Source organism: Erythrolamprus reginae, chromosome 9 (assembly GCF_031021105.1).
Source record: "Erythrolamprus reginae isolate rEryReg1 chromosome 9, rEryReg1.hap1, whole genome shotgun sequence".
Classification (NCBI taxonomy): Eukaryota; Metazoa; Chordata; class Lepidosauria; order Squamata; family Dipsadidae; genus Erythrolamprus; species Erythrolamprus reginae.
In genome coordinates, this window is record NC_091958.1 from 52,199,861 (window position 1) to 52,226,652 (window position 26,792).

Below are 26,792 nucleotides of genomic sequence, written 5' to 3' on the forward strand. Positions count from 1 at the left end.
CAAAGACAAATTCCTTGTGTGTCCAATCACACTTTACCAATACTGTAAAGAGTTCTATTCTATTCTATTCTATTCTGATTCTTGACAAATGTATATTTTCTTTTATGTCCACTGAGAGCATCTGCACCAAGACAAATTCCTTCTGTGTCCAATCACACTTGACAATAAAGAATTCTATTCTATTCTATTTTTTTCACCTCAGTGAGGTTTAGGGAGAAACAAAGGCAGGTTATAAAAACCCATTTCATTGGTGTGACCACAAGCAATAAAATAATCTCCTTAGCTTTGTCTTCTGTTTGTGCTTCGTATTCTACCTCATAAGTGGGGGGAAAAACACCACCTGGATGGTTATATAACCACTGGCTGGAAATATGAATCTGGTATTGTGCTGTGGCAGAGAGCGTGAAAAACAGGCTTTGCTGGGGTTTTGAAGAAATTACTCCTCATGGTACCGCTAACAAAAATCTCTTGAGCCACTTGATTTGAACCGCAGGAAAGGGAGAATATGAAACAAGGGGAAATATTTTACCCTCTAGCGCAGTGTTTCCCAACCTTGGCAACTTGAAGATATCTGGACTTCAACTCCCAGAATTCCCCAGCCAGGGGAATTCTGGGAGTTGAAGTCCAAATATCTTCAGGTTTCCACCCAACTTCTCCAGGACCGCCTTCTGCTGCACGAATCCCAGCGACCGGTTAGGTCCCACAGAGTTGGCCTTCTCCGGGTCCCGTCGACGAAGCAATGTCGTTTGGCGGGACCCAGGAGAAGAGCCTTCTCTGTGGTGACCCCGACTCTCTGGAACCAGCTCCCCCCAGATATCAGAATTGCCCCCACTCTCCTTGCCTTTCGCAAGCTCCTTAAAACCCATCTCTGTCATCAGGCATGGGGGAATTGAAATTTCTCTTCCCCCTAGGCTTATAGAATTTATACATGGTATGCTTGTATGTATGAGTGGTTTTTTAAATTGGGGTTTTTTAGATTGTTTTTAATATTAGATTTGTTTACATTGTCTTTTTATATTGTTGTTAGCCGCCCCGAGTCTTCGGAGAGGGGCGGCATACAAATCTAATAAATGAATAAATGAATGAATGAATGAATGAATAAACAAACAAACAAACTTCAAACTGGACAATTTACGGATTAACAGAATTGGAAAAAGGGACCTTGGAGGAAAGATCCTTAGCGCCTTGTTAGGACTGAAAACAACACACACACACACCCAGGGAGTAGAAATGAAAACAAGCCTGCAAGGCAGGAATTGCTGGGAAGATCGTTCACAGCTCAGGGCTGGAGGAAAAAGTTACCTAAGTTGAGCATTGAGCACATTGTTATCTGTTGTGTGAATGTTTTATTATTACAGTGTTCCCTCGATTTTCGCGGGTTCGAACTTCGTGAAAAGTCTATACCACGTTTTTTCAAAAATATTAATTAAAAAACCACTTTGCTGTTTTCCCCCCTATACCACGGTTTTTCCTGCCCGATGACGTCATATGTCATCGCCAAACTTTTGTCCGCCTTTAATAAATAATTTTTTAAATAAACTTTAATAAAGAAACATGGTGAGTAATCATCTAAATGGTTGCTAAGGGAATGGGAAATTGCAATTTAGGGGTTTAAAGCGTTAAGGGAAGGCTTGTGATACTGTCCATAGCCAAAAATAGTGTATTTACTTCCGCATCTCTACTTCGCGGAAATTCGACTTTCGCGGGTGGTCTCGGAACGCATCCCCTGCGAAAGTCGAGGGAACACTGTACTATAAAAACCAATTTAAAAACTTTATATATAAAAAAGAAAAAGCCACATAAGTATACGACACACCCAACAGCCTCTTTTAGAGGGGGGAAAAGGCCCATGTTATCCTCCGAAAAATACAGTAGCTAGTGATTTGATGGCTAAGGCAGGGCCTGAATTCACTGTCTCCTGATTTCTAACCTGGTGTCTTAACCACTAAAGTGGTTCAAAAGGCAGAGTGAAACACTTCCATTCCAAAAGTATAGCGGTACCTCTACCTACAAACGCCTCTACAAACTTTTCTAGATAAGAACCGGGTGTTCAAGATTTTTTTGCCTCTTCTCAAGAACCATTTTCCACTTACAAACCTGAGCCTCCGAAACTGTAACTGGAAAAGGCAGGGAGAAGCCTCCGTGGGGCCTCTCTAGGGATCTCCTGAGATGAAACAGCTGGAAAAGACGGGGAGAAGCCTCCGTGGGGCCTCTCTAGGAATCTCCTGAGATGAAACAGCTGGAAAAGACGGGGAGAAGCCTCCGTGGGGCCTCTAGAAATCTCCTGAGATGAAACAGGGCTGGAAAAGGTGGGGAGAAGCCTCTGTGGGGCCTCTCTAGGAGTCTCCTGGAAGAAAACAGGGCCTCCACCCTCCCTGTGGTTTCCCCAATCGCACACATTATTTGCTTTTATATTGATTCCTAGGGGGAAAATTGCTTCTTCTTACAAACTTTTCTACTTAAGAACCTGGTCACAGAACGAATTAAGTTCATAAGTAGAGGTACCACTGCAATTTCTCCAGATGATGGTTCACTCCAACTTCCATCAGCCACACCACAAATGGTGAGGTTTTATAGGAACTACCCTGATGGTTGATCACAGGGATCTTTAACTTTGCTTTAGCTTGGTCATTCAGCCCCATGAATTGTGAGTTGCGTAAAGCCAGAGTTAAATAATATTGGACACACAAACATGTTACATAAATATAAATATAAATATATATATATAATGAGAAGATGGAGGAAAGTGATCAGCATTGAGCAAGCCCTGGCAGACCTAATGCCTAATCTCAGTAATTTGAAGAGACAGGAAGGAATGTAATCTGATCTTTGGTGTTTTCTGGACTTTAATCTGTGTTTTTGTTAATTTAGTAATGCACCAAAGGAGCTCAATGAAAATGTCTGACGAATGGTATTTTTCAGGGTAATGATTCCAAGGGTGATTCTTGGATAATTTGGGGCTAATTGTCCCGAGATTTACAAAACTGAGAAATTGTCACCAATCTATTGCTGATTTCCTCTCTCTCTCGGAATAGATGCTTTGTCTGACATTGTCGGTTAATATTTGGTGTTCATGTGTGGTAAGATTCTGTCTGTCATCTTGTCATCTATCTATCTATCTATCTATCTATCTATCTATCTATCTATCTATCTATCTATCTATCTATCTACCTACCTACCTACCTACCTACCTACCTATCTATCCATCCATCTATCTATCATCTATCTATCTATCATCTATCTATCTATCATCTATCTATCTATCCATCTAACTATATCTATCTATCTATCTATCTATCTATCTATCTATCTATCTATCTATCTATCTATCTTCTATAATCTATTTATCATCTATCTATCTATCTATCTATCTATCTATCTATCTATCTATCTTCTGTAATCTATTTATCATCTATCTATCTATCTATCTATCTATCTATCCATCTATCTATCATCTATCTATCATCTATCTATCTATCCATCTAACTATATCTATCTATCTATCTATCATTTATCTATCTATCTTTCTATCTATCCATCTGTCTATCCATCTATCTATATCTATCTATCTATCTATCTATCATTTATCTATCTATCTATCTATCTATCTGTCTATCCATCTGTCTATCCATCTATCTATATCTATCTATCTATCTATCCATCCATCTATCATCTATCTATCATCTATCTATCTATCCATCTAACTATATCTATCTATCTATCTATCTATCTATCTATCTATCTATCTATCATTTATCTATCTATCTATCTATCTATCTATCCATCTGTCTATCCATCTGTCTATCCATCTATCTATATCTATCTATCTATCTATCTATCTATCTATCTATCTATCTATCTATCTATCTATGTAATCCATCATCTATCATCATTCCTTCCTTCCTTCCTTCCTTCCTTCCTTCCTTCCTTCCTTCCTTCCTTCCTTCCTTCCTTCCCACTAGCTCTGCTACTTATTTATTCCTTACACAACAATATATTTTAGTCCACTTTAGAATATTTTTCTCAAAAAAGCAAGTCTGCCAAAAACAATTTGCAAACTGGAGACCCACATTCATCCAACCTCTCCCAACTTGGCGGGTCTTTCCCAGAACACTTTAATTTTTATTGCTATCAGCACAATAAAACCGCCCAAAGATGTATTTATTAATATTTTTTTTGAACAAAGTCTCATCAATCGACCGCCGAAGCCAGAAAACCTCACCGGATAAAAATCCCAACAATGGTTCCCATTAGAAGCGAGGGAAGCCAAAGGGTGGGTGTGTAAAGCCCTTTTTTGATTTTTTCCAGGGGGCCCCAGGCAAATATTAACCTTTGTGGTGACAGGGAAAAACGCCTAGAAGATAAATCCTAGCGCACAAAAACCCTTGAAGACAAAAGGCCTAGGAAGGGGGGGAAAACCCCCATCATAGATGGAAAGAAGAAGAAAAGACATTAACTTTTTCTTTCTCCCTCTTTTTTTTAGCCGTACACCTGCTCAGCTTTGCTAAGGAAATTCTCTGTTTGACAGGAAAGCAATGCTTAATAGCTTGGGCTTCAATGCGATTAATCTCTTAGCTTTTAAGAGTTGCCTTTAAAAAGGGTTCACAATACACCTGCCTAAGCCAGCCCCACATTTCGACCAAACACGTTAGGCTTAAAAGTAAAGGGCTAATCACTGGAACAAAGAGCTCGGTTGTCAAGGTGTACTTTGTGGTTAAGGCACATCCTTCATCTTCTAAGCTGACCTGCCTTCGGGCAGGACCCAGGTATGTCGCTGACAGGTATTAATCTCTTGGGAGAGAAGCACCAGCTTTCCCATCGCCAGCGGAGGAACAAGGGTCGAAAAATAAGATTGCTAAGATTTTTTTTTTAAAGAAAAAAGCAAATTGTTTTACAGTATCCAACTAAAGAGGGGGGGGGGATCTATCCCTGTAACTGTATTTGCAATGCACTGTTATATTGAGGAGGAGGAGGAGTGGGAGGAAGAAGAAGAGGAACAGGTGGAAGGGGAGGAGGGAGAGGAAGAAGAACAGAAGGAGGAGGAGGAGAGAAGAAGGAGGAGAAGGAGAAGAGGAGGAATGAGAAGGAGGAGGAGGAAGAAGAAGAAGAGGAGGGGGAGGAGGAAGAACAGGAAGAAAGAGGAAGAAGGAGGAAGGGGAGAAAGAAGAAGATGATGAAGAACAGGAAGAAGGAGGAAGGAGGAGGAGGAGGAGAAAGAAGAAGAGGAGGAGGAGAAGGAGAAAGAAGAAAAGAGGAGAGGGGAGGGGGAGGAAGAAGAAAAGAAGGAGGAGGAGGGGGAATGAGGAGGAGGAGGGGAGGGGGAGGAGGAAGAAGAGGGGGGAGGAGGAGGAAGAAGAAGAGGAGGAAGAGGAAGGAAGAGGGAGAAGAAGAAGATGAAGAAGAGGAGGAAGAGGAAGAAGGAGGGAGAAGGAGGAGAAAGAAGAAGAATAGGAGGAGGAGGAGGAGAAAGAAGAAGATGAAGAGGAGGAGGAAGAGGAAGAAGGAGGAAGAAGGAGGAGGAGGAGAAAGAAGAGAAAGAAGAAGAATAGGAGGAGGAGGAGGAAGAAGAAGAAGAAGGAGGAGGAAGAGGAAGAGGAGGATGCAAAGGCAGGGTCAGAGGAGGAGGAGGAGGAGGAAGAAGAAGAAGAAGAAGAAGAAGAAGAAGAAGAAGAAGAAGAAGAAGAAGAAGAAGAAGAAGAAATAATAATAATATATCCATCCTAAGATAAAATACAGAAAATAGTATAAGGGCAGACTAGATGGACCATGGGGTCTTTTTCTGCCGTCAGACTTCTATGTTTCTATGTTTCTAATAATAATAATAATAAGGTGGAGTTGTTGCTCTCTGAGCTTGGTTGTTTTGTTCTAAACCTTCTATGACCCAACTGGATCAGGGCATCCAACCTTGGTTATTTTAAGACCTGCGGACTTCAATTCCCAGAATTCCCCAGCCAGCTATGAAATATAAAGACAATTCAAAGGATGCTTCTTAGCAGAAGACCAATTTTGAAAGCTCTGAGCCATATATGGATGAAAGAAAGCCATCACTAGAGGGGGGGGGGGGAAGCAAAAAACATATCTTGGCTGCGTTCGACCCGAGAAGCACGTAGACCCGCGAGGCAGAAGGTCAAGCCCAACAGAAGCGTCTTCGGAAGTAGCGACCTGCGTCACTGACTCGTTCCCACCCCTGTTTCTCAGAAAGCCGCGACTTTTGTACAACATAGTTTCAGCTCACAATGGAAAACAGTCTGTCAATAGTGGGCGGAGGGCCAACCTCGGTGGGCAATGGCACACATACCTTTGGGGACCTGAGGTGTGTCTCGGTGCAGCAATAATCCTGTGGGATAATACATGTCAAATCAGCCTGGCATTTAAACACACAGCACACTCACTCACAAACACACACACACATACACACAGGGAGGGAGGGAGAGATATGGTTCATCAACCGCTAATGCTACTGCAAAGAAGTTCTGCTTTTGGTTTCTCCAGAATGGACAATGGTCTCCTGCTTAAGCAGGGAGTGGTAATAATAGTAATAGTAATAGTAATAATAGTAAGATAAAATACAGGAAATAGTATAAGGGCAGACTAGATAGACCATGAGGTCTTTTTCTGCCGTCAGTCTTCTATGTTTCTATGTTTCAATAATAATAATAATAATAATAATAATAATAATAATAACAACAACAACAACAACAACAAAGCCAGAATTGAAAAATCAACAGACGATCCAAAGTGCAGACTCTGTAAAGAAACAGATGAAACAATCGATCACATACTCAGCTGCTGCAAAAAGATCGCACAGACTGACTACAAGCATAGACACGATGCTGTGGCACAGATGATCCACTGGAACTTGTGCCGGAACTACCATTTACCAGTGGCAAAGAACTGGTGGGATCATAAGCCCGAAAAAGTGGTCGAAAATGAGCAAGCAAAACTACTGTGGGACTTCCGACTTCAGACTGACCGAATTCTGAAGCATAACACACCAGACATTGTGATTGTGGCGAAAAAGAAAGTATGGATCATCGACATCGCAATCCCAGGAGACAGCAGAATTGAGGAGAAGCAGCTAGAGAAATTAGTGAAATACGAAGATCTAAAAATCGAACTGCAACGACTCTGGCATAAGCCCGTGAAAGTGGTCCCAGTGGTACTTGGCACGCTGGGCGCAGTACCAAAGGATCTCAGCGGACATTTGAAAACCATCGGAATTGACAAAATCTCCATCTGTCAATTGCAAAAGGCCGCTTTACTGGGATCGGCAGACATAATTCGCCACTACATCACGCAGTCCTAGGTGCTTGGGAAGCGCTCGACTGGTGATGAAATACGAAATCCAGCATAGTGATCTCGTTTGCTGTGTTGTTGTACTGACATAATAATAATAATAATAATAATAATAATAATAATAATAATAATAATAATAGGAAGAAGAAGAAGAAGAAGAAGAAGAAGAACAACAACAACAACAACAACAACAACAACAACAACTAACAATAACTGTTATTGAGTTGGAAGGGACCTTGGAGGTCTTATAGTCCAACCCTCTGCTTAGGCAGGAAACCCTGCACCAGTTCAGACAGATGGTTATCCAACATCTTCTTAAAAACTTCCAGTGTTGGGCAATTCCCAACTTCTGGAGGCAAGCTGTTCCACTGATCAACCGTTCTGACTGTCAGGAAATTTCTCCCTGGTTCTAAGTTGCTTCTCTCCTTGTTTAGTTTCCACCCATTGCTTCTTGTCCTACCCTCGGGTGCTTTGGAGAATAGGTTGATCCTTCTTCTTTGTGGCAACCCCTGAGATATTGGAACATTGCTATCATGTCTCCCCTGGTCCTTTTTTTCATTAAACTAGCCATGCCCAGTTCCTGCAAGCATTCTTCATATCTTTTAGCCTCCAGGCCCCTAATCAACTTTGTTGCTCTTCTCTGCACTTTTTTTTCTAGAGTCTCAACAACCTTTTTGCATCATGGCGACCAAAACTGAAGGCAGTATTCCAAGTGTGGTTTTACCAAGGCCTTATAAAGTGGTGCAAAGGGTTGGTCTACAAGATCTCCAAGATCCCTTCCAACGCTATTATTCTACATTCTGTATTCTGGTTCTAACTTTTGCTGGGCTTCCTCTTGGTCCCTGCTCTTTGTATATTGTTATTATGTATGTTCAGCAAAGATGATTAGGGGACTGGAGGCTAAAACATACAATGCTTACTGTATAATGGGGGATAGAATGCTTATTTATTTATTTATTTATTCATTTGTCCAATACACAATACATATGGAAGAGAATAGACATGAAGTAATATATATAAAGATAATATGTAAAAATAGAGGAGAAGATATATGAAAGGAAGAAAATATATATGATATATGAGATAAAGGAAAGACAATTGGACAGGGGACGAAAGGCACACTGGTGCACTTATGTATGCCCCTTACTGACCTCTTAGGAACCTGGAGAGGTCAATCGTGGATAGTCTAAGGGAGAAATGTTGGGGGTTAGGGGTTGACACTATTGAGTCCGGTAATGAGTTCCACGCTTCGACAACTCGATTGTTAAAGTCATATTTTTTACAGTCAAGTTTGGAGCGTATCCCTGTGTGTTTTGTGTTGTTATTGTTGTATGTTGTATTTTCGTGTCTGTTTATTTTATTTTTTTTAAAGAGAGAATTTATTCTTTATTTTGTCCCTTTCAAGAGAGGAGAGCATTTAGGTGAAAACTTACCTGAGTTGGATCTGGTCTCTGTTGTGTCTTATTTTCATTTGCCTTGTAAAATACTGACCTTACAGTTCATTGTTCCTTTGGTAACCCCAAGATGGAATTTTTGGGGAACCTGCTGATGAATGATTCCAAACTTTGAAAAATAGACAAAGCCCAGGAATTTGGTTGGTCTGCATTCTTTGCAAAACTGCACGGGGGACTGACGGGGGGTCTGCCCTCTGCTTTCAACTCTTGACGAAACATTCCCAGTCAAGCATCACAAAGAAATATATTCTACTTGGGTTGGAGCACCTACTGCAGAAAAGAAGCCAGTGGCCAGGACCAACCTACCAGGTGAAGAAACTCAAGAGAAATATTACGTTGAAGGGCTGAGACTTTGCAGGGAAGCTAACCCAAGTTTGGGACAAGCCATAATGCCATTGAAACCCAATATGAGCCGTTATTTATTTTACCCAATATACTCAGAGACCTGGACAGCTTACAGATATAGAAATAGAGTTGAGGTCAATTTTATATCTGCGGGGATGATGTTCCACAGGGAGAGAGCCACCACAGAGAAGACCCTTTGTCTTGGTCACTCTAGATGGACCTGGAACTGTTGAACAATTACACTCTGCTCCAGCTCTTAGTATGCTAGTAGCAATGGATGAGTGATAGATGAATGTTTTTAATGTTTTTTTAAAAATATTTTGGAGTTTTAAATTTTGTATCTTTGTTTTATTCTGTACGCCACCCTGGGTCCATTAGGAGAAGGGTGGCCTAGAAATAATAATAATAATAATAATAATAATAATAATAATAATAATAATAGGAAGGGGAGGAGGAGGAGGAGAAGAAGAAGAAGAAGGAGGAGGAGGAGAAGAAGAAGGAGGAGGAGGAAGAGGAGGAGGAGGAAGAAAAGAAGAAGAAAAAGAAGAAGAAGGAAGATGAGGAGGAGGAGGAGAGGAAGAAGAAGGAGAAGTAGAAGAAGACAAAGCATTGCATGGCCAGTTCTTGGAGAAGATTGATGACCCCAAGCCTGGCGGCATTAATAATAATAATAATAATAATAATAATAATAATAATAATAATAATAAATTAGATTTGAATGCCGCCCCTCTCCAAAGACTCGGGACGGCTCACAACAACAATAATAACAATGTGACAATGTAACAAATCTAATATCATTTAAAACCATGCAACACAAGCATACCATACATAAAACTATATAAGCCTGGGGGAGATATCTCAATTCCCTCATGCCTGATGATACAGGTGGGTCTTAAGCAATTTACAAAAGACAAGGAGGGTGGGGTCAGTTCTGATCTCTGGGAGGAGTTGATTCCAGAGGGCCGGGGCCGCCACAGAGAAGGCTCTTCACCTGGGTCCCGCCAGACGACATTGTTTCGTCGATGGGACCCGGAGAAGGACAACTCTGTGGGACCTTATCGTCCTCTGGGGATTTGAATACATTTTCAAATTCTTACAAAAGGCAAGGAGGGCGGGGGCAGTACGAATCTCCAGGGGGGGAGCTGATTCCAGAGGGCCGGGCCCCCCACAGAAAAGGCCCTTCCCCTAGCGCTCGCCAAATGACATTGTTTAGTCAAGGCTGACTCTGTGGGACCGAACCGGCCGCTGGGATCCATGCGGCAGAAGTCCAGCCATTCTGGAAAATGTCCTTTGGCTCCTGAATTCGATCCAGAAACCCAGGTGGGTCTAAAAAAATTATGCTTTTGATGATTGCTTCACCTGCTTGATAGACACAGCTGGTAACTGAAAACTGTTCTTCCCCTCCAATCACAAACTGCTTCGACCACATTCTGCAGAAGTGTTTAAAGAGGGTGGGGTTTAACAGCCTTTATCTTCACATTTCTGCAGCCCGGCTTATAAAGCTTAGCGCTGGACAAGGGTTCGGCAAAGGAGCCAGCCGATGCCCGCGGTCCCCTGCGCCAGCCCTGGTCCAGTCTTTCGTGTCTCGTTGGCAAATGGCTCTGCTGGATTTCCTTTCTTCGCTCCCTGCCTCTGTCGTTCTGCTTTTTTGCCTGTTGCTTTTCGCATCCTCTTATTTGCCGGCTCTCTTTCAAAAATCGTCTTTAAAGTTGCCGCCCGGCCCTTGGCCGCTCCCCATCATTGGACACCTTCACTTGCTCGATTTTAAAAGGCAGGATAAGTCCTTGCTGAAGGTAGGAGAAGGGAGAGAGAGAGAGAGAAAGAGAGAAAGGGGAGAGAAAGGAAGAGAGAGAAAGAGAGAGAGAAAGGGGAGAGAAAGGAAGAGAGAGAGAGAGAAAGAGGAGAGAAAGGAAGAGAGAGAGAGAAAGAGAGAGAGAAAGAGAGAAAGAGGAGAGAAAGGAAGAGAGAGAAAGAGAGAGAGAGAAAGAGGAGAGAAAGGAAGAGAGAGAGAGGAGAGAAAGGAAGAGAAAGGAAGAGAGAGAGAGAGAAAGAGGAGAGAAAGGAAGAGAGAGAGAGAAAGAGAGAGAGAAAGAGAGAAAGAGGAGAGAAAGGAAGAGAGAGAAAGAGAGAGAGAGAAAGAGGAGAGAAAGGAAGAGAGAGAGAGGAGAGAAAGGAAGAGAGAGAAAGAGAGAGAGAGAGAAAGAGAGATAATGAGGAGAAAGGAAGAGAGAAAGAGAGAAAGAGAGATAATGAGGAGAAAGGAAGAGAGAGAAAGAGAGAGAGAGAAAGAGAGAGAAAGAGAAAGGGGAGAGATAAAGAGAGAGATAAAGAGAGAGAGAGCGCAAGAGAAAGAGGAGAGAAAGGGGAGAGAAAAGGAGAAAGATGGGTGAGAAAGAGAGAACAGAAGAAAGAGGAGAGAAAGGGAAGGAGAGAGAGAAAGGGGAGGAAGAGAGAAAGGGGAGGAAGAGAGAAAAGAGAGAGAAAAAGAGGAGAGAAAAGGAAAGAGAGAAAAAAGGGAGAGAACAGAGAGAGAGAAAAAGGAGAGAAAGGGGGAGAGAGAGAGAAAGGAAGAAGGAGAGAGAGAGAGGAGAGAGAAAAAAAGGAGAGAAATGGAGAAAAGATAGAGAAAAAGAGGGGAGAGAGAGAGAGAAAGGAGAGAGAGAGAGAGAGAGAAGGAGGGCTGATAGATTCTCAGTGCAAATTCCAGAGTTTTCCCTCCTTAGGATGCTAAAATCCTTTTTTCCCTCCACTTCCAGGATGCCTAGTTTTAGACCAGCGGATTCCACGGTGCTCTGCCGGAATGCAGAATGTTGAATTCTGCCTGGGTTTGTTCAGCGTTTGCTTCGTCAAGTTTTTCTTGGGGCGAAACAAAACGGGTGCTTCGTCCCTCCGTCCATCCATCCGTGTGTTTGTGCGTTTCAGTTAACTCTCGACTTTGAAATCCCTTAGACATGAATGCCTGGCTTGAGTCTTCTTCTCTTGCTCCCCAATATTTACGGGGGGTTTTGTCTTCAACAAGTGCTTGGTAGACAGTGTATTTGTCTGGGTTAATATACTTTGCACACAGTTCTACTGACTTCGATAGCAGGCTAGGATGGGACTTGTAGTCTATGTCCTTTATAGAGTGCCAAGACAAGAATGGAGTTATTGTTTATGTATTTTTTTAAGGCTGCAACTCCTAAAAGAGCAAGAGAGAAATCTTTTTCAAGCTCCGCTTGGTCTATCAATGCTAGGTGGGGCAGTTATTGGCTGGCAATGCCACCGTGAGATTCATTCATACATACTTATTAACCCGAGAAAACCTGTTTGCTCTTAAGAGGAAGGGGTAGATATCATGCCTGGGAGTTGGAATTTTTTAAAAAAATCAGCAGCTCAAAGCAGGTAGGTCACTGTAAAAGGAGTAAACTATAAACCTTCCAGTATTGACTTCTGAAAGTTATTGCAAAGGGTGTGGCTTTTGCAAGTATGTGGGCCTGTTAAAGTAAACTCTAATTGTTGATAGACCCCAAGATAGATCTGGCTATCGCGGTGAAACTGCTATTTCCTAATTTCGGAGAGTTGTATTTGTGGCTCCATCTTTAACAATGGCCCTTCGGGACATGGGCAGGGTAATCAATAAACCTCTTATTAGGGTTGGTCTCACAGTCAGACAGATGTTTAGGTGGGATTCTTGGTATTTTTCTTCCCAAGGAACTGGGATAGACAGATGTGCATGTTTGATGGTGTTACAGATATTGTCGGAGGATGTAAGCTGTTCCAAGCAAAACTGCCTTTTGCAATTGACCGACGGGGATTTTGTCAATGCAGATGGTGTTCAAGGAATGTTCCGTTATTAGCATCGGCTAGTGATTTAGGGGTAGTGATTTCTGACAGTCTCAAAATGGGTGAACAGGGCGGTCAGGCAGTAGGGAAAGCAAGTAGGATGCTTGGCTGCATAGCTAGAGGTATAACAAGCAGGAAGAGGGAGATTGTGATCCCGCTGTATAGAGCGCTGGTGAGACCCCATTTGGAATACTGTGTCCAGTTCTGGAGACCTCATCTACAAAAAGATATTGATAAAATTGAACGGGTCCAAAGACGGGCTACAAAAAGGGTGGAAGGTCTTAAGCATAAAACTTATCAAGACTTAATGAATTAAATCTGTATAGTCTGGAGGACAGAAGGGAAAGGGGGGACATGATCGAAACATTTAAATATGGTTAAATAGGGTTCAGGAGGGAAGTGTTTTTAATAGGAAAGTGAACACAAGAACAAGGGGACACAATCTGAAGTTAGTTGGGGGAAAGATCAGAAGCAACGTGAGAAAATATTATTTTATTGAAAGAGTAGTAGATGTTTGGAACAAACTTCCAGCAGACGTGGTTGGTAAATCCACAGTGACTGAATTTAAACATGCATGGGATAAACATAGATCCATCCTAAGATAAAATAGTATAAGGGCAGACTAGATGGACCAGGAGGTCTTTTTCTGCTATCAATCTTCTATGTTTCTACGTTTCTATGTTTCTATCATGACTTGTCAGGGATCAACCAGATGTTTAGACTGGATTTGACATTTTTGTCCATCTGTTGAGTCCTTGCCATGGACCTGGGAGAGGCAGATGTGGATGTTTGATGGTGTTTTAGGTCCCATCGCAGGTTATTAAGCTGTTCCAAGCAAAGCTGCCTTTTGCAGTTGACCGATGGGGATTTGGTCAATGCCGATGGTCTTCAAGGGATTTTCCAGTTGGTTTGAGATTGCACCCAAGGTTCCTATGGCTGTTGGCAACTTCCTTTGATTTCTTTTGACACAGTCATTCCATTTCTATTGGTTCTCTTTCAGCTTGCGGAAAAATACGGACCCATCTTCACTCTCTATTTCGGGTTCAAGAAAGTGGTGGTGTTGACAGGCTACGAAGCAGTGAAGGATGCTCTTGTGAACTACACCGAGGAATTTGTGGACAGGCCCTCCATACCTATATTTGAGCAAATTCAGCATGGAAACGGTAAATACTCACTGCCTCTCCTTTAAAGCCCTACATGGCATTGGACCAGATTACCTCTGGAACCGCCTGCTACAACACGAATCCCAGCGACCGATAAGGTCCCACAGAGTTGACCTTCTCCGGGTCCTGTCGATAAAACAATGTTGTTTGGCGGGCCCCGGGGAAGAGCCTTCTCTGTGGCAGCCCCGGCCCTCTGGAACCAACTCCCCCCAGAGATTAGAACGGCCCCCACCCTCCCTGTCTTTCGTAAACTACTCAAGACTCACTTATGCCGCCAGGCATGGGGGAGTTGAGATATTCCTTCCCCCTAGGCCATTACAATTTATGCATGGTATGTTTGTGTGTATGTTTGGTTTTATAATAAGGGTTTTTAGTTGTTTTAGTATTGGATTGTTACATGCTGTTTTTATCATTGTTGTTAGCTGCCCCGAGTCTACGGAGAGGGGCGGCACACAAATCCAATAAAATAATAATAATAATAATAATAATAATAATAATAATAATAATAATAATGGAAAAATAAAATACGTTGTAACTGGTTACACCAACCTTATTCCCTGGTGGAAGTCAGCATGGCATTGCTAATCATTTAGGCTAAAAGCCCCTTTGAAGAACCTCAATAGATACAAAATCTAAACACTTCTGGGCAGGGTGATTTGAGGGAAAACAGATAATAGCTAGACCAGGGTCCACAAACTTGGCAACTTTAAGACTTGTGAACTTCAACTTCCAGAATTCTGGGAGTTGAAGTCCACGAGTCTTAAAGTTGCCAAGCTTGAAGACCTTTGAAGTAGACAGAATCTGTCCAGAAAGGTTGACAGTTTCAATAATAGAACTTGAAGTTCTCAAGTTTGGAGACTTGAGAATTTGAGAATCTGCTCTAGATTTTACTAAATGCAATTCCCGACATTGTTCAACTGAGCTAAGCTGGATTTGAGCTCCTGGGAGTTACAGTTTTGATCAACAAGTGGAGAATCCCCAATTTCCTAGCTACTCTTTCCCACTTGAATGGCTTGTATCCAAGCTGTATCTTGGTTGACTTCTCATCTGAAATTTCTCCCTCCTCTTTGTGGGATCCTTGGTGCTCTCAGAGCTGGGTTTTTTTCTTGCAAATGTTTTGGGAGTTTATATGCCTACGTTTCTCAAACTCCACAGGAATAGAAGGTAGAATATAGAAGAAGAGCAGGCAGCACTGAAGGTGGAGTTAAGAATGTCATCAGCTTAGAGTCCTTAAGTTGCCACAAGTGATCAAAATCAAACTACTCTTGAATTCCATTGACCTTATCTGGTGCCAACCTGAACTTTAGATGACCGGATTTTTGTGTATAGGATTTATTTATCTGGAATAAGTCTTCCATGCTATGACTTAAGGCAGTGTTTTTCAACCAGTGTTGCCATGGCACACTAGTGTGCCGCGAGACATGGTCATGTGTGCTGCGAAGAAGGAAGCTTAGGTTCCAGTCTCACAACTTTTTGCTGAGAGCGAGAGAGAGAGAGAGAGAGAAAGAAAGCAAGAGAAAGAGCAAGAGCTAGAAAGAAAGCAAGAGAGAGAGAAAGAGAGAAAGAAACCAAGAGTGAGAGAGAAAGAAAGCAAGAGAGAGAGAAAGAGAGAGAAAGAAACCAAGAGTGAGAGAGAAAGAAACCAAGAGAGAGAGGGAGAAAGAAAGAATGAAAGCAAGAGAGAGAGAGAGAAAAGGAGATGAAGGGAGAGAGAGAAAAAAATGAGCAAAAAGGGGAGGAAAAAAGAGAAATGAGAAAATGATTGAGGCAGAGAATGACAAGAAAGAAAGAAAAACAAAAGAGAGAGAGAAGTGACTCTTGATTTAAAGCATATGATAAAAAGCACCCAAAGAATAAGAGAGAAACCCCCCCCCCAGCCCATACTAGTTTTTGGAAATGGTTGAAGACTGTGTACATACACACACACACACACACAAGGGTGGGAGGAGACAGGGATGGAATAAGAGAGGAGAGTGTTTTAGAGTGTCATTTTGGTTGGTGGTCTGCCCCAGGGTTTTGTAAATGTAAAAAATGTGCTGCAGCTCAAAAAAGGTTGACAATCACTGACTTAAGGGATGGCCCTTTGCCCTTAATAGTAATTTGGGAATATTAACAACATTTCTTCAATTGTATCTTCTATCTTCCCCAACAGGGGTTTTCTTCTCCACTGGAGAGTTATGGAGGTCCACCCGAAGATTTACGGTATCCACCATGCGCAACCTTGGAGTGGGGAAAAAACACATTGAGGAATGCATCCAGGAAGAACTCACTTTTCTGATAGAGCATATTAACTCTTTCCAAGGTGAGTTTCAGACCTCACAAAAGTAAAGTACCCTTAGATTATCTACGGTTGACCTATCCAGATTCCTAAGAGGTCAGTAAGGGGCGAGTACAAGTGCACTAGAGTGCCTTCCGTCCCCTGTCCTATTGCTCTCCTATATCTCCTATACCTTTCTTCTATTCCTATATCTCTTCTCCTATTCTTTCATTGATATGTTCTATTACTATGTCTTCTTTTCTATTCTTTCTTAGATACAGTGATACCTCGTCTTACAAACGCCTCGCCATACAAACTTTTCGAGATACAAACCCGGGGTTTAAGATTTTTTTTGCCTCTTCTTACAAACTATTTTCACCTTACAAACCCACCGCCGCCTCTGGGATGCCCTGCCTCCAGACTTCAGTTGCCAGCGAAGCACCTGTTTTTGTGCTGCTGGGATTCCCCTGAGGCTCCCCTCCATGGGAAACCCCACCTCCGGACTTCCGTGTTTTTGTGCTGCTGCAGGGGAATCCCAGCAGTGCAAAAACAGGTGCTTCGCTGGCAACGGAAGTCCGGAGGTGGGGTTTCCCATGGAGGGGAGCCTCAGGGGAATCCCAGCAGCTCAAAACTAGGCGCTTTGGCTGGCAAAAGGGGTGAATTTTGGGCTTGCACACATTAATCACTTTTCCATTGATTCCTATGGAAAACATTGTTTCGTCTTACAAACTTTTCACCTTAAGAATCTCGTCCCGGAACCAATCAAGTTTGTAAGACAAGGTATCACTGTATATTTTACTATGAGTATCTCCTCTATAACCTTCATCATGTATTTTACTATGTGTATATAGATATATACCCACTAAAATCCTCATTGTGTATTGGACTAACTAACTAACTAACTAACTAACTAACTAACTAACTAACTAAATAAATAAATAAATAAATAAATAAATAGATCGATAGATCGATCGATCAATCAATCAATCAATCAATCCTTGTTCCAGGAACAAAGCCCCACAGTCTTCTTTAACAAGAGTTATTGATGAGAAAAGGGATAGTTACTAGTATGTCTGCAACTGAGTTATTTCTTAGTAACAACTCATTTTATCTTCTTGGATAGCATTTCTCAAACGTGACAACTTTAAGAGCTGTGGACTTCAACTCCCAGAATTCTCCAGCCATCGAGCCTGAGGAATTCTGGGAGTTTAAGTCCATACGCCTTAAGACTGCCAAGGTTGGGAAATACCATTCTTTCATTGATATGTTCTATTACTATACCTTCTTTTCTATTATTTCTTAGATATATTTTACTATGAGTATCTCCTCTATAACCTTCATCATGTATTATACTATGTGTATATAGATATATACCCACTAAAACCCTCATTGTGTATTGGACTAACTAACTAACTAACTAACTAACTAAATCAATCAATCAATCAATCAATCAATCAATCAATCAATTAATCCTTGTTCCAGGAACAAAGCGCCACAGTCTTCTTTAACAAGAGTTATTGAGGAGAAAAGGGATAATTACCAGTATGTCTGCAACCAGTGTTCCCTCTAATTTTTTGGGGGGTTGGGCGGAAAAGTATAGTGTCTGAGCGGCAGTCCCTTCGGGACTGGGCGGCACAGAAATAATAAATAAATAAATAAATAAATAAATAAACAAACAAACAAACAAACAAACAAACAAACAAACAAACAAACAAACAAATAAAAAACCCACCCTGTTTTGCCTCAGAGAATTTCAAAATAAAATACTATACTGTGTGTCTATAACAGTGAGCTCATAATAGGGCAACTCTATCAATATCTAAATGCCACTTAAATAGTTGAGCTAGTTTCAAACTAGATTTTGATTTTCTTTCTCTCTTCCTTACTCCCATTCTTTTTCTTTCTCTTTTCCTTCCTCTCTTTTTTCTATCTGTTTCTCTCTCTTCCTCTCTTCCTCTCTCTCTCCTTCCCTCTCACTCTTTCCCTCTCGGCTTCTGGGCAGGTTTGGAAAACTCTGAGTTGATGATGATTTTTAAGTGAGCGATTGCTCACTGCTCAGCTTAGAGGGAACTATGTCTGCAACTGAGTTATTTCTTAGTAACAACTCATTTTGTCTTCTTGGATAGCGTTTCTCAAATGTGGCAACTTTAAGAGCTGTGGACTTCAACTCCCAGAATTCTCCAGCCATCGAGCCTGAGGAATTCTGGGAGTTTAAGTCCATACGTCTTAAGACTGCCAAGGTTGGGAAATACCATTCTAAGTTGTCAGAGCAAAGCCTTCGTCATTCTATCTCATGGTGCTTTTATGTCAAATAGGTGGGGCACCTTCAGTGGTGATGGATGGGCTTACAGGTGTTTATTTACAAAACAGGCTCTAAGCCCTGAACAATCTTGTCTTTAAAAAGCCTCCATTTGTTGGAGCACCCACAACTTTACGCTGATACCGGTTCTCCTTATATTCCCTCTGAAGGTGAACCTTTCACCCTGCGAACCTTCAACGCGGCTGCCACCAACATCACTTTTGTTCTGCTGTTCGGGGAACGGTTTGAGTACAACAACCCAACTTTCGTCACTCTTCTAAGACTCATTGATGAAGTGATGTGTCTTCTTGGGTCTCCTGCTTTACACGTAAGCTGGCGTTGCCCCTGCGGTCAGTGGTGGGTTTCACCTTTTTTAAACTACAGGTTCTGTGGGCGTGGCGTGCCTTGGTGGGCGTGCCGGGGAAGGGTACTGCAAAAGTCTTCTGTCTTCAGCGGCCAGTTAGGTCCCACGGAGTCGGCCTTCTCCAGGTCCCATCAGCCAGACAGCCAAACTTCAGAAGAGAAGGATTTAGGGGTAGTGATTTCTCACCGTCTCAAAATGGGTGAACAGTGCGGTCAGGCGTTAGGGAAGGCGAGTAGAATGCTTGGCTGCATAGCTAGAGGTATAACAAGCAGGAAGAGGGAGATTGTGATCCTGCTGTATAGAGCGCTGGTGAGACCCCATATTGTGTCCAGTTTTGGAGAACTCACCTACAAAAAGATGTGGATAAAATTAAAGGGGTCCAAAGACGGGCTGCAAAAATGGTGGAAGGTCTTAAGCATCAAACTTATCAGGAAAGACTTCATGAACTCCATCTGTCTAGTCTGGAGGACAGAAGGGAAAGGGGGGACACGATCGAAACAATTAAATATGTGAAAGGGTTAAATAAGGTTCAGGAGGGAAGTGTTTTTAATAGGAAAGTGAACACAAGAACAAGGGGGCACAATCTGAGGTTAGTTGGGGGAAAGATCAGAAGCAACATGAGAAAATATTATTTGACTGAAAGAGTACTAGATGCTTGGAACAAACGTCCAGCAGACGTGGTTGGTAAATCTACAGTAACTGAATTGAAACATGTCTGCGATAAACATAGACCCATCCTAAAATAAAATACAGGAAATAATATAAGGGCAGACTAGATGGACTATGAAATCTTTTTCTGCTGTCAATCTTCTATGTTTCTATGTCGACTGCTGGGGCCTAGGGGAAGAGCCTTCTCTGTGGTAGCCCCGGCCCTCTGGAGCAAACTCCCTCCAGAGATATGTACCACCCCCTCCCTCCTGGTCTTTCGTAAAGCCTTAAAAACCTACCTCTGTTGGTGGGCATGGGTGCCATGAGTGATGAGACTGTCTTTGGACGATACTAGATATGATTGGACTGGATGAATGTGTGTGAGTAAATTTCCATTATTTTTTTACAGTTATTTAGATTTCTTACCTATTGTTGCATTCTATGTCGTATGCTGCCCTGATTCGCCTCGAAAATGGTGGCATAGAAATCTAATCAAATAAATAAAAACAATAAATTAAATAAAAATTTATCATCTGCAAACTCTGGATCTTAATGGTCTCTTTTGCAAACAGAGGTGTATTGTCCTTCGTCTTTCTTATATTTCTCTCCTCTGCTTTTCCTGCCTTTCGTTCTGACCAGCTGTTCAACTTCTATCCATTCCTGGGATTTCTCTTCAAAGTGCACAAGACTTTGCTGCGGAAGATCGAAGAGGTCCGCGTGGTTATCAGAGATTACATCAAGAGTAGCCGACAAGATCTCAACAGCAACAGCTTCAGGAGCTACACAGAGGCGTTAGTCTTAAAGCAGGAACAGGTGGGACCGACTCGAGCGACAGGGCTCACAAACAGGGTGGTGGGTCTACATAGTGGTCACATTATGTGCATCGCCCAGAATTGATCTCATATGTCCAGGGAAGGGCGGCAAACATTCTTACTATCACACTGTGGGTGTGGCTTATTTTGTGGGTGTGGCTTTCTGACCAGGTGGGAGTGGCTTGACGATCATGTGACCGGGGTGGCTTAAAGGTCATGTGATTGGCTTAAAGGTGGCCAACTTGACGTCACTCACGTCAAACGTTAGGGTTAGGGTGCCTGGCCTCTCCTCGCCTTAAGGAGATACAATTTCCCTCTCTATTTACTATGACTGAACATCCAAAATATACTCTTTAATTCTATGTATAAAGGCCCTATGTGTACATACGTATCACACACAGGCATACAAAAATATACATTATCTACTGTATAAATTGTATATATATTTTTATTTTTTATTTATTTATTTATTTATTCATTTGTCCAATACACAAATACATAGGAAGAAAAATAGACATGTGGTAATATATATGAGGGTAAAAGAGAACTTAGAGGAGAGGATATATGAAAGGAAGAGAATATATAAGATAGGTGAAGGAAAGGAAAGACAATTGGACAGGGGACGAAAGGCACACCAGTGCACTTATGTACGCCCCTTACTGGCCTCTTAGGAACCTGGAGAGGTCAATCGTGGAGAGTCTAAGGGAGAAGTGTTGGGGGTTAGGGGTTGACACTATTGAGTCCGGCAATGAGTTCCACGCTTCGATAACTCGATTGTTGAAATCATATTTTTTGCAGTCAAATTTGGAGCTGTTCGTATTAAGTTTGAATCTGTTGCGTGCTCTTGTGTTGTTGCAGTTGAAGCTGAAGTAGTCCTTGACTGGTAGGCCGTTGCAGCATATGATCTTGTGGGCAATACTCAAATCATGTTTTAGGTGCCGTAGTTCTAGGCTTTCTAGGCCCAGGATTGTTAGTCTATTTTCGTAGGATATTCTGTTTCGAGTGGGGGAGTGAAGGGCTCTTCTGGTGAAATATCTTTGGACGTTTTCAAGGGTGTTGATGTCCGAGATGTGATATGGGTTCCTGACAGATGAGCAGTAGTCTAGGATGGGTCTGGCAAAAGTTTTGTAGGCTCTTGTGAGTAGTGTGAGATATGCTGGAGCAAAAGCTGCGTAGGATCAGGTTAACAACTCTAGAAGCTTTTTTGACGATATTGTTGCAGTGGGCTTTAGCACTTATGTACACACACACATACACACGCACAGCTCTTCTAAAATTATACACATTCAACCTCATTTACTGCGATAGGAAAAACATACCCAGAGCCCAGAAGGGAAAAAAATAAAAAAATTGCGTAACTGACCCAAAGTTTTCTACCGGTTCTGAATACCTGACCAAAACCCATCTCTCCTCTTCCCCCTTTCATAGGAGATGAACAAAAACCAGAATCTTTTCCATGAAGATAATTTAATTGCGTCCATTCTGGATCTCGTCATGGCTGGGACAGAAACCACAGCCACAACTCTGCAATGGGCTGTCCTACTGGCCATGAGGTATCCGGAGATCCAAAGTGAGTTGTGGCTTTCTGTTGTGGGGTTGTCTAGCTGCAAATTTAGTGGAAGAGAATGGATTGTGAAATGGAAACGGACCGATTGGCTTTCTTTCTTTCCTTCTTTCTTTCTTTCTTTCTTTCTTCTTTCTTTCTTTCTTTCTTCCTTCCTTCCTTCCTTCTTTCTTTCTTTCTTTCTTCCTTCCTTCTTTCCTTCATTCCTTCCTCCCTCCCTCCCTTCTTTCTTTCTTTCTTTCTTTCTTTCTTTGACTTGTATGCCGCCCCTCTCCGTGGACTCGGGTCGGCTCACAACATACAGCAAAAAACACAACAGTACAGTTTATCCAATTAATATACTAAAAGGTTCTTAAAATTCTAACTTTAAAATCATTCATTTTCATTCATTCAATAATCACACAACATTCATTGGACAGGGGAAGGTCTAATGTCCCCAGGCCTGGCGGCAAAGATGTGTTTTTAAACTCTTTCAGAAGGTGAGGAGGGTGAGGGCAGTGCGAATCTCTGAGGGGAGCTGATTCCAGAGAGCCGGGGCCGCCACAGAGAAGGCTCTTCCCCTAGGTCCCGCCAGCCGACATTGGGATTCACGTGGCAGAAGGCGGCCTCGGAGACAGTCAGGCTTTGACCTGAGCGGTGTTTGTCTTTCTCTCTTTTTGCCGGGTCGGCTTCAGAGAAGGTCCAGGAGGAGCTCGGGCGAGTGGTGAAGCCGGGTTGCTGGGCCACCTACGAAGACCGACTCCAGATGCCGTTCACCAACGCCGTCATCCACGAAGTGCAGCGTTTCATCACCCTCCTGCCCCACGTCCCGCGAAGCACCTCCGTGGACACCCACTTCTGGGGCTACTTCCTGCCCAAGGTAACTCCCGCACGGGGAGACCTCGAAACGCCTGGGTTAGCGAGAGGTGGGTGAGGTTAGTTTTGGCCCTGTTTTACGGCCTTTTCTTGCCCCGGTCATTAAGCAGAATAATTAATAATCATAATAATAATTTATTGGATTTGTATGCCGCCCCTCTCCACAGACTCGGGGCAGCTAACAACAATAATAAACACAACATGTACAATCCAATAATAAAAAACAACTAAAAACCCCTATTATAAACCAAACATACACACAAACATACCATGCATAACTTGTAATGGCCTAGGGGGAAGAGCTATCTCAACTCTCCCATGCCTGGCGGTATAAATGAGTCTTGAGTAGTTTATGAAAGATAGGGAGGGTGGGGGCAGTTCTAATCTCCGGGGGGAGTTGGTTCCAGAGGGCCAGAGCCGCCACAGAGAAGGCTCTTCCCCTGGGGCCCGCCAAACGACATTGTTTAGTCGACTGGACCCGGAGAAGGCCAACTCTATGGGACCTTATCGGTCGCTGGGATTCGTGCGGTAGCAGGCGGTTCCGGAGGTAATCTGGTCCAATGCCATGTAGGGCTTTAAAGGTCATGACCAACACTTTGAATTGTGACCGGAAACTGATCGGCAGCCAATGCAAGCCACGGAGTGTTGAAGAAACGTGGGCGAATCTTGGAAGCCCCACGATGGCTCTCGCGGCTGCATTCTGCACAATCTGAAGTTTCCGAACACTTTTCAAAGGTAGCCCCATGTAGAGAGCGTTGCAGTAATCAAACCTCGAGGTGATGAGGGCATGAATGACTGTGAGCAATGACTCCCTGTCCAAATAGGGCCGCAACTGGTGCACCAGGCGACCCTGGGCAAACGCCCTCCTCGCCACAGTCGAATGATGATGTTCCAATAGCCTTCTCTGTGGAGGCCCCAGCCCTCTGGAATCAACTCCCCCCAGATAGCACTGGAATCAACTCCCCCCAGATAGCAGATAGCACTTAGACTTATATACTGCTTCATAGTGCTTTACAGCCCTCTCTAAGTGGTTTACAGAGAGTCAGCCTCTTGCCCCCAACCTCAGAAGGACAGAAGGGTGATTCAATTTTGAGCCGTTCAGGATCGAACTCCTTGCAGTGGGCACAGTCAGCCTGCAGTACTGCCTTCTAACCACTACAGCTGCGCCACCATGCCTCCTAATAAATCCATAAAATCCCATTTTGATTGGAGTAGGTTTGCCTTCACTTTCCCCATCTTGGGTTCTTCGAAATAGATGGAGCCCCCCACCACCACCGATCCCTACTCAGGGATCCCTATTTGTGGTGCCTGTGATTCCATCTTGAATCCAGGTGACCCTCCATGCCCACCAGCTGAAGAAAGGTTGGAGACATAGAAACATAGAAGATTGACGGCAGAAAAAGACCTCATGGTCCATCTAGTCTGCCCTTATACTATTTCCTGTATTTTATCTTAGGATGGATCTATGTTTACCCCAGGCATGTTTAAATTCAGTTACTGTGGATTTACCAACCACATCGGCTGGAAGTTTGTTCCAAGGATCTACTACTCTTTCAGTAAAATAATATTTTCTCATGTTGCTTTTGATCTTTCCCCCAACTAACTTCAGATTGTGTCCCCTTGTTCTTGTGTTCACTTTCCTATTAAAAACACTTCCCTCCTGGACCTTATTTAACCCTTTAATATATTTAAATGTTTCGATCGTGTCCCCCCCTTTTCCTTCTGTCCTCCAGACTATACAGATTGAGTTCATGAAGTCTTTCCTGATAGGTTTTATGCTTAAGACTTCCACCATTTTTGTAGCCCCTCTTTGGACCTGTTCAATTTTATCAATTGACCCATTTGAGGCTCTGGTTCCAATCTCCCCTTGTCCTCCAGGGAACGATGGTCATCCCATCATTGACCTCCGTCCTGCTTGACCAGAATCAATGGGAAACCCCCCACAAATTCAACCCCAACCACTTCCTCGACGCCAGTGGGAATTTCGTCAAGAAAGATGCCTTTGTGCCTTATTCATTAGGTAAGTGAGGTCTTCTTGGGGGCGTTGAGCCTTGGGAGAGCCTTGGGGTCCAACGTGGCAATAACGGCGCTGAAGAGACCCTCCTTCAATCCGGAGCTTTTCTTGCAAGGGTTGTGTGGCCTTTGCACAAAAGTTGTGTCTTTGGGAAACCCTTTTCAGAACACTTTTTTCCAGGCTGGAAGAAGTTCCAACCCCTCCCTCTTCCTCCTCCTTCTTCCTCTTCCTTCTTCCTCTTCCCATCCTCTTCCACCTTCTTCTTTTCTTTCTCTTCCTTCTTCTTCTTCTCCTCTTCTTCTTCTCCTCCTCCTTCTTCCTCTTCCTTTCCTCCTCTTCCTCCTTCTTCCTCTTTCTCTTCCCCTCCTCCTCCACCTTCTTCCTCTTTCTCTCCTCCTCCTTCCTCTTCCTTTCTTCCTCTTCCTTCTTCTTCCTCTCCTCTTCTTTCTCTTTCCTGCCTCCCCCACCTCCTTCTTCTTCCTTTCCTCCTCTTCCTTCTTCTCCTTCCTCTTCCCCTCCTCCATCTCCTTCTTCCTCTTCTTTCTTCCCCTTCCTTCTTCTTTTCTTCCTCTTCCCCTCTTCTCCAACCTTCTTCCTCTTCCTCTCCTCTTCCTTTTTCCTCTTTATTTCTTCCTTTCCCTTCTTCTTCCTATCCTCTTCTTTCCCTTCATCCTCTCCTCCTCCTCTTCCTCCTGTTTCTTTCTCTTCTTTTCTTCCTCCTCCTCCTCCTTCCTCTTCATCCTCTCCTCCTCCTCCTCCTCCTTCTGTTTCTTCCTCTTCTTTTCTTCCTCCTCCTCCTCCCTCTTCATCCTCTTCCCCTCCTCTTCCTTTTCTCTCTTTCGTTCTTCCTCTTCTTCTTCTTCAACCTCTCCGCCTCCTGTTTCTTCCTCTTCTTTTCTTCCTCCTCCTCCTCCTTCCTCTTCATCCTCTTCCCTTCCTTCTCCTCCCTCTTCCTCTCCCTCTTCCCCTCCTCCGCCTCTATCTCCTCCTCTCTCTCTTTTTTTTAACAGGTCGCAGGAACTGCATCGGCGAAAGTCTGGCCAAAATGGAGCTTTTCCTCTTCTTCACGGGCCTTCTGCAGAAATTCACCTTCCGGCCTCCACCTGGACTTACAGAAACAGACTTGGACCTCAATGTCCCTGAGACGACGTTCACACTAAGACCACAACCGCAGCTGACGTGGGCCGTTCTTCGGGAGTGAAGAAAACGTTGCACGAGAGACGAAAGAAGGACGAAAGAAGGACATTCCTATACAGACTATACACTCTCTGTGTGTATAGGTTTGTGTGTATATTTGTGTGTCTGCATAATCTGTATCTATACACAGGGCTGGGCTACTGCCCGGATGGTTTTGGGGAATGCAGTGGGGTAGCAAAAATGGATGAAGGATGAAGGAAAGAAGTGGAAGGAAGGATGAAGGAAATAAGGAAAACAGGGAGGGGACAGAGGAAAGAAGGAAGGAGAGGGAAGGAAGGAAGGAAGGAATGAAGGAAGGAAGGAAGGAGAAGGAAAGAAGGAAGGGTAAATAAGAAGGAAGGAGGGGAAAGAAGGGGGGGAAGGAAGGAAATTACAGCAACTAAGAAACTGGCTTTAATACAAACTTAACCAGGCAACACTTTCTACACCAGCATATGAACCACAACATCTTTGTAGGTGAGAAGTGAAGTCATCCCAGAGCACCCAATTTGCACCGAAAGATGTTGAAAGAAAATGCAAGACATCTTATTCGGGCAGCCTCTGCGTTCTTCCCGGAAGCGTTTAAAAACCCCAAGCCGGCGATTCTGCTACAAACAAAAGTATGTAGGAAAAATATAAGGAGATAAGATCTGGAATTTAATCCTATGTGATCTGGGTTTCTGCCTCCGCATCCTTTCCGAATGGCTATAATATTCTCTAGAA

The 26,792-nt window shown here is 43.1% G+C and overlaps 1 protein-coding gene across 1 annotated transcript; it reads left to right on the plus strand.

Annotated features, from left to right (window-relative positions):
* Nucleotides 1-10,690: 10,690 nt before the first annotated feature.
* LOC139172689 (cytochrome P450 2W1-like) lies at nt 10,691-26,276 on the plus strand. Its single transcript, XM_070761927.1, has 9 exons — nt 10,691-10,888; nt 13,918-14,080; nt 16,233-16,382; nt 18,807-18,964; nt 20,288-20,461; nt 21,889-22,030; nt 22,699-22,883; nt 24,758-24,899; nt 25,904-26,276. The coding sequence occupies exons 1-9, from the start codon at nt 10,691-10,693 to the stop codon at nt 26,092-26,094; spliced, it is 1,503 nt and encodes a 500-aa protein (XP_070618028.1). The 3' UTR covers nt 26,095-26,276.
* Nucleotides 26,277-26,792: the final 516 nt, after the last annotated feature.

Excerpts from the sequence above, each read along its gene's own strand:
- LOC139172689 (XM_070761927.1), top strand. The coding sequence starts at position 10,691 with ATGGCTCTGCTGGATTTCCTTTCTTCGCTCCCTGCCTCTGTCGTTCTG. Across the intron at positions 20,462-21,888 it reads TAGTCTTAAAGCAGGAACAG|GAGATGAACAAAAACCAGAA; the intron begins GTGGGACCGACT and ends CCCCTTTCATAG. Across the intron at positions 24,900-25,903 it reads CTTTGTGCCTTATTCATTAG|GTCGCAGGAACTGCATCGGC; the intron begins GTAAGTGAGGTC and ends TTTTTTTAACAG.